This window comes from Stenella coeruleoalba (assembly GCF_951394435.1).
Source record: "Stenella coeruleoalba genome assembly, chromosome: 5".
Lineage (NCBI taxonomy): Eukaryota > Metazoa > Chordata > Mammalia > Artiodactyla > Delphinidae > Stenella > Stenella coeruleoalba.
This window is the reverse complement of record NC_137150.1, coordinates 130150749-130158672: the sequence shown is the minus strand read 5'-3', so window position 1 is coordinate 130158672 and position 7924 is coordinate 130150749. Positions and strand designations below refer to the sequence as shown.

The 7924-nt window shown below is 36.5% G+C and overlaps 1 protein-coding gene across 1 annotated transcript; it reads left to right on the top strand.

Annotated features, from left to right (window-relative positions):
* Positions 1-2965: 2965 nt before the first annotated feature.
* LOC307186408 (keratin-associated protein 26-1-like) lies at positions 2966-4047 on the top strand (the record flags this gene model as incomplete). The annotated part of the gene is made up of 2 exons (XM_079921455.1): positions 2966-3392; positions 3807-4047. Coding segments are annotated over 2 exons (558 nt in total), but the record flags the coding sequence as incomplete, so codon positions are not given.
* Positions 4048-7924: the final 3877 nt, after the last annotated feature.

Sequence of the window (7924 nt, the reverse complement as noted above, 5' to 3'; positions counted from 1 at the left end):
CTATCATGTTTTGCACATACAAAATGTTCAATAAATATTTGTTGAATGAATGAGTGAATACAAGGGAGTCATTCATTGGCATAAGTTTATTGTTGCAATGCTCTGAGGATTCTTTATGTCCAAGAAAAAGGGAAAATCTGGGTTGTTTTTTCCAGAGCAGGAGAGGTAAGGACCCCTAGTTCATTGAAGAAAAAGCAACAAAGTGGGTAAATCTGGAGGAACACACAGGATACCCAGTTCCTCAGTCCCTTCCTGGGCTCTTGCATCAGAAGAAGAGCCTGAAACATGTAGTTTATAAAAGCTTACTAATGAGGTACCTGCTGTTATGTCTGCATGAGCTCTACTTGTATACTGAGAGAGTCATTATCAAAAAACATCAGTTCAACATTTGTTATATTAGGGGACAACCTACATTCAAGGCACTTCTAATTTTTGAAATCCATGAATATTTTTGCAGTGTTACCTACTCACAACAGAAAAATGAGAGTCTTGTGGAGGTGCTCTAAAGGCATTAAACCCAAGGTGGTACTCTTTGGAATGGGTTAAGAATTCCAAAGCAAGAAAATTAATTATTCTGCTAAAGTGTTTTGCAGTTTACACTTACTTTTTCTTACATCTCAACATATCCTAAAATGACACTGAAAATAGACATAAATATTTCTGTTGTTTCATGAAAGGATACTGATAGTGACTGGGGATCAGAGTGATTATGCAAATTGCCCAGGGTCACCCAGTTAGTAAATGATGGTATCAATGTATCTATATACTGTCATATTGGATAATGGGAAATAAAACATTTTAGGGGTCAAGGACAAACAAACAAATGTTTGCACCCCCTTTGTTTAAATGTTTCTCTTCATATCAAAACTTTCCATATCTCAATTTTTCTCATATGAATACTTGAAATTTTAAAATTTACTGTAAAGAATTATGAGGATAAATTGACATTATACATGTGGGTATGCACATTGCAAGGTGTTGCCCAGAATAGACACTAATACATATACATACATACACACAAATATATCGATGTACTTATGCAGATGTCAGACTCTTGCTTATAAATGAGAAGAGCAGGCATAAACAGCATTGACCTATAAAACTGATAAGCCTTCAATTAAATATGGCTATACTTATTACTAACGCCATTCAGCTGAAGCATCCAGGATTTCACAACAGGACTCTTGCAATGTGTACAAACAGTATCACGTGATGAAAGCTGGCAGGGTGGGGAAAGGAGTGAGGGGGGACTCCTCAAACACATCAGGTACAAATCGTCAAAGGGTAATGTTCTCTGACCTAAAATACTGAGATAATTTCAACATGTTAGCACAGAACCTCAGAGGCTAAATCATTTTCTTTTCCTATTTCTCTCCCTGGTAGTAAAATAGTCCTGTATTGGCTCACAGAGAAATCAATCTATTTCACAGATTCTACTCCAGGACAGAGGGAGAATTAATAAGCATATCCACTGAACATAAAAATAAAAGAAAGTGCTGTGATTTACACTGAATTTTTAGCTAAGGGGAATTGAAACTTAGATCCAGTAGATAATTATTATTTTTTAAATAGCCCTTGAAGCCACTAGATATGTTGGTATATGAAAAATACAGTGGGATGGTTGAGACTAAACACAGTCATGCATCGTTTAAACAAAGTTTTACCAGAAAATGTATCCCCAAATAACCTTCAAAGTATTCATACTTAGGAAAACTCTACAGTTATTTTGATGCTATTGCCCATGTACAGCAGTTTAAATGTTCCTCTTTGGAAACTGCCATCAGAATCAATGTAAAAAGCAAAACCAAATCTATTTCTATGTCTTAATCATTGTTCTAATTTTTTTTTTAACCAAGAACATTAGTTTTCAGTTGGAACATGAGTAACCATGAAATGATAAGCCTATAATAACTATGAAAAATGTCATGTAGTATCATTTTTTAAAGGAGTTTTACTTATTTGCTTCTGTTTGCAGTAAGATCCATAATTTAAACTGAGCCCAATTTATTTATTTGTATTAAGAATACACATAAATCAAACTTTCAACTTGACTTAATTTATTTATTGAAATGAATAAAATGAGCAGGACTTTTTAAAAAAGATATTTCACTGGGGAGTCACTTTCCACCAGGATTCTAAAATAGAGCAAAGCACAAATTTCGGCACATTGAAATTTTCTATAGTATACTATTTTTATTTTTATTTATTTATTTATTTTTTGCGGTACGCTGGCCTCTCACTGCTGTTGCCTCTCCCGTTGCGGAGCACAGGCTCCGGACGCGCAGGCTCGGCGGCTATGGCTCACGGGCCCAGCCGCTCCAAGGCATGTGGGATCTTCCCGGACCGGGACGCGAACCCATGTCCCCTGCATCGGCAGGCGGACTCTCAACCACTGCGCCCCCAGGGAAGACCAATATAGTATACTATTTTTAGACTCTCTCTGCCCCAAATCGTATAGGTTATAGGATTTTTCATTCTTTTACGACATAATTGCTTTCAAGTTTTTTACCTTTGGCAATTTCCAAAATGCATAGAATTCCCCCTCAAAGAGAGATAATTTGCCATTGTTTTAAAGAAGTTCGTTACCACTATTCAAGTCAATTTCAAGAGACGAATTCTAAGAATGTTTATGTAGTGGCGGTTATAGTTAGAATAAGTAAATGACCTTTAAAATACCTGTTTAGGTTGGATAATTTAAGAAGCAGAGGTACTATTAAAATTCCGTCACACTGCTTTATAGATATACTTAATCGATGGAAGGCATTGCAAGGAGCACCCAGTGTTATGGGTGGTGGTGACACCACTTCTTGGGCTATAATAGAGTTCTGATGCCATCTCAGGCAACAAGGAGGAAGACAGTCTGTACAGAATCACCACCTTCTGTGGGTATTTCAGGGAGCAAGCCGAATGAGAAACTTGAAACCTCACGTCTTTCAAATCAACCGCTGCCTGCTCTTGAAATCTCACTGTGCCTGGGCACAACGACTGCTCTGGAAACTACAGCTTGAGATTCCTTAGAAGTGCCTGTCATGTTCCTCCTCCCTCCTCCATTGCCCTCTGCTCTACGAATGTGAGCGGTGGGGATGTTCTCTGCTTGCCCAGCAGCTGTCAAGACCATACCTGGCTCCTGAACAACGGCCAAGAGACCTGCAGTGAACCTACCAGCTGCCAGCCGGCCAGCTGTGAGCCCAGCAACTGTGAAACTTCCAGCTGCCCTTCCTCTGGTTGCTATGTGCCCAGACCCTGCCAAGCCACCAGTTTTCTTCCTGCTTCTTCTTGCATCTCTGGATCCTGCTTCCCAGTATGCTATAGACCTCTGAGCTATGTGTCTAGCAGCTGCCAACCCCTGAGACTCCTCACTTATGGATGCCGCCCCTTGGGTTATTTGCCTGGTGGTCCTCATACCCACAGCATTACCCACTGTAATCCTTTTCTCCCTTGATCCACTGAAATTTTCTTTTCATACATTTACCCTTTCTATTATCGCCGTCATCACTCAAGTTGGGTTGTGTTCCCCTTTGGTGAATACATACGTTTCTTACCGCCATCTTGACTCTTATCTCTAGTGTCTTCTCTTTAGCTTGAATACTGTGTTTAGAGTTAATACTCCTAAAATTAATTTCATCATATGACTCTTACTCAAAAATGTCAATAACTCTCTTTTGCCCACAGATAATTATCCAAACACTTGATTTTCCCTCCTCTACTTCCCAATAGAAACTCTCTATATTTGCTTCATGTCTCCAATTACTCCACATTTGCCCTCATTTCATATCATCTTCTTGTTCACCCTACCCTTCCTCTCCTTTGGGATAATTCTTTTGGCATTGTGTCCAACAGTCTCAGACCTCTGCATCCTCTCTTCAGTGGATGCCAGCCTCTGACACATGTGTTTAGTACTTGCCATCCATCTTGCTCTGCCTGGGGAGGCCTGTAACTTCCTTATTCCAGCTAATAATCACGCTGAAGATCCAAGACAAAAATTTAAACTCCATGGACTTTTGCTTCTTCTTTCCTAGTACATAGTGACTGCTTTTTCTTGATTTTCCTGTGCCTGATCTAATGAAAGCTGTTCCTTTCACATTTTTATCTTTTTTTTCATCTCTCCTTGCCATAAAATTATTTGGTTTAGAATGCTATTCAATGTCGCTTAGGTGTGGGAAGAATTTATTTGGTTTGGGTTGTAATAAAAGAGTTTAAGTCAGAACTAAGAATCTGGTTCTTCAGTTTGTCTTTCATTATTTTATTTTAACACACACATGGCAACCTCAACTCCCTGCAGAAGTAACTAGGACATGGTACACTCAACCATATGTTTTTATCTCACAGTAGGGGAATAGCTTGATGGTTTATTCCTCAAGCTGATTTATAGATCTCTGATATCTCTGATCCTACATACTTAAGAGACCCAAAAAGTCCTTGGTGGAAGTTATATTGAAAAGGTAAGATTAGGAATGATTTCCTTATCTTTCTCTTCCAGTGAACATACTTTGACCAGAATGTCCTTTCTGAATCATATTTCACTCTTGCTTGTCTTTGATGGCTTCTTATGATCTATTCCTATAAAATGAAAATACAGACCCCTTATCATGACATCTGTTTTTTTTTTTCTTCATTGTCTTTCTCCCTCCCACTTCTTTGGCTTCATCTTCTCAGTATTGCAAATTCTAAGCTCCTATGATTCTACTTACGTGTAGTTCCCTAAACATGCTGCTTCTTATAAGCATCCACACTTTTGCATGTCATCATCAAGACCAGGATGAACTTCTGATCTATCTACCCTGAAGACTCATAGTCACTTTTAAAAACACAGCCCAACTTTATGAAACAGTTAATTTACTCAGTAAAAGTTTTATTACTTACTTACTACATCCCAAGCCATCCTGTGCCAGGCACAAGAGATACACAGGTGCATAAGACAAACTTGAACTCTCTCAGTATTTACCAGAAGTCACATACTATGGGACATATCTGTATTAAAGGTACAATTTTTTCCTCATTCAACATAAAATGTGTAGGGGTATGTATTTCAAAAAATAAAGTAAGGAACTTCCCTTGTGGTCGAGTGGTTAAGACTTCGTGCTTCCAATGCAGGGGGTGCAGGTTCAATCCCTGGTCAGGGAACTAAGATCCTGCATGCCGTGGGGCATAGCCAAAAATAAATAAATAAACAAACAAAACCAAAAAAAGTGCTGCTTTATCAGCAAACAGAATTTTAATAAATAAAATAAAACTAAAGTGTAAAGGCATGAATGTTCACCTTTTTGAGGAACTGTAATGTTTAGAAACTTTGTCAGTGTGCAAGAAAGACAATGTTCTCTAGATGTTAACTAGTGGTTGTTCCCTTTAGAGAAGGCATGTACCTCTGGTTCTCAGAACCCATCTCTCCTTATGGATCTTCTGACATGGAAGCTGAATGTTGGTTTCTCTTATCACTGTGTTCATGCTACTGTTTCAAAACCCAATTTAGTTCATTATTTTGCCTTACTTGCCTGGCTCTCCTAGATATTTTGAGTTTGTGACATCTGTACCCTTTATTTTTCGAAGCTTTTCCCAGACCCTCTCCTTGCCCCTTATGCTAATGAGTAAATCACACCTTGACTTAGCTTTCCTTTTATCTCAGACATATTTCTATTGCTGATCTTGTTGGACTGATTATTTTTTAAAATAATTTTAAATGAGATTTTAGTTGAAATGTGATATACATATGAATTTGTACACAGATCGTTACTTCACAGATGTAGCCTTTATTCTGACCTCTAACCCATATATTAGTTTTGCCTGTTTTTGAACTTTAAAATGAAATTATATAGTATCTACCAATTTGTCTTGGGATTCTTTATTAAATATTGTGTTTGTGTGATTCTTGCACGCTATTAAACATACCAGTAGTCTGTTTATTTTCCTTTATGTATAATATTCAAGGTACCAAAACACCAAAAGGTATTTATTCATTCTGCCGTTGCTGGTCAGAAAGGCTGTTTCAAGCTTGGATCTGTTAGAAATAATGTATAAAATACTCTTTTATTCTTGTACATATCTTTTGATATACAAATGGAGATATTTCTATTGGGTAATATATTTAGGAGTAAAGTTGACAAATTGTATGAAACGTGCCTGCTCAGCTTTATTTTATCCCATGACAAAGTTATGCCTTGTAGCTATACCAATATTGATTTCTACTCTCAAAAGCGTAAGAATTCCAGTTGCTTTACATCCTCATCCATATTTATAATTGTTAGTTCTTTTAAGCTTAGCCATTCTAGTGAGTATGTAGTTATAACCAATATTGGTTTTATTTTGAATTTCTCTGTTGATTCATCAGGTTGAGAACATTTTTAAAATGCGTCTGGCCATTTGAATATTATTTGTGTGTATGTGTGTGTATGTGTGTGTGTGTGTAGTAGATATTCAGGTCCTTAGCTCATGGTTTTAGTTGGTTGTCTGTTTTTAGGATGCTAAGAGTCTTTTATGTAGTCCATATATTAGGTCTTTGTTGGAGATATATATATTTAATATCTTCTCCCATATCACTGCCTGCCTTTTCACTTAATCATGCCTTTAGACTGGTACAAATTCCTTACTTTAAGTTAATCCAATTTATCAATCTTTTATTTATGGTTAGTACTTTTTTGTCCTTATTAAGAAAATTAATGAAGATACTACATGATAACTTTAGAAAATGTTTTTTGTTTTCCTTTCAACATTTAAATATACCATCAATGTGAAATTCATGTGTGTTTGTGTGTGTGTGTGTGTGTGTGTGTGTGTGTCCTAGGGGCCAAAATTGCAGTTGATCCAGCACCATCTCCTAAAAATGTGCTCTATTTTCTACTGCAGTTCAATGCCCTTGGTACATAAATCAAGTATCTATATATGGATGTGTCAATATCTAGACTCTTCATTCTGTTCTATTCACTATTTGTCTATTCTTACATCAATGTCATGCTTAATTTTTCATTTCATTTGTATTTCTGAACTCTTCTCCAGAATTTGAGCTCCTTGAAGGTTCCTTTTGGTCAATATATGACTAGACTTTCTGTGAAGGTTTGTGGATCTGAGTTTAAATAAATTATATTTTGGGTCAGATGGTAGTGAAATCTAGGGAAAGTGGTACTTAGATTTAGGATAGTACTGATGAGAAATTCTACATGTTGTATTTTTTTTTCCATTTGGAGGTTTATTCTGTGTGGGTGGAGACAAATATTCACTTCTCATCTCCCCATAGTTCAAAATTCTAAGAGCTGGATAATTCAGGGAAATTTTACATCCAATATTCCATGACTAGATAGGACTTGCTGATAGTTATACATTAGCCCACATGTGATAATTTTGTGTTGCCAGCTGTGGGTCATGTTTCTTATTTAATTAATTTAATTACTTTAATATCTGGCAAGGTAGTGATAATTGTTCCTAATTTAGCCAAGATCATACAGATTGTAAATTACTGATCTGAGATTTATTTCCAAGTTTTCTTAAAGCATATGTTTCTCTAGTAAACTACATTATGATTACAGAACAAAATTTTGTTTACCTTAGCCAACTAATTCCAGATCAATATATTGATATTAACTGATATTTATTGACTTATAGCTTCATAGATATATTTCCACTGGCTAAAATAAGTGGAGGATAGGTATTTAAGCTCTGTTTTCCTCAAAAAATTAAAAATCCTTTATTAATATTTAAGCACCAATGTGTTGATTGTGATTAACCCTCTGGGTATAATTGTCTTTAAACTGGATATCAGAGGACTGCCTTCCTTCTGTCAGGCCATAAACTCAAGTAATATATTGTCCTTCTTTAATGAACTCCAATCAAGAGAGCACTTTAGGTCTCCATCATAACCAATCATGAAGCATTGTCCCTGGAGTTCAAAATCAGACAGAATCATCTTTTCCTTATCTTGCCTAAGATAGACTGA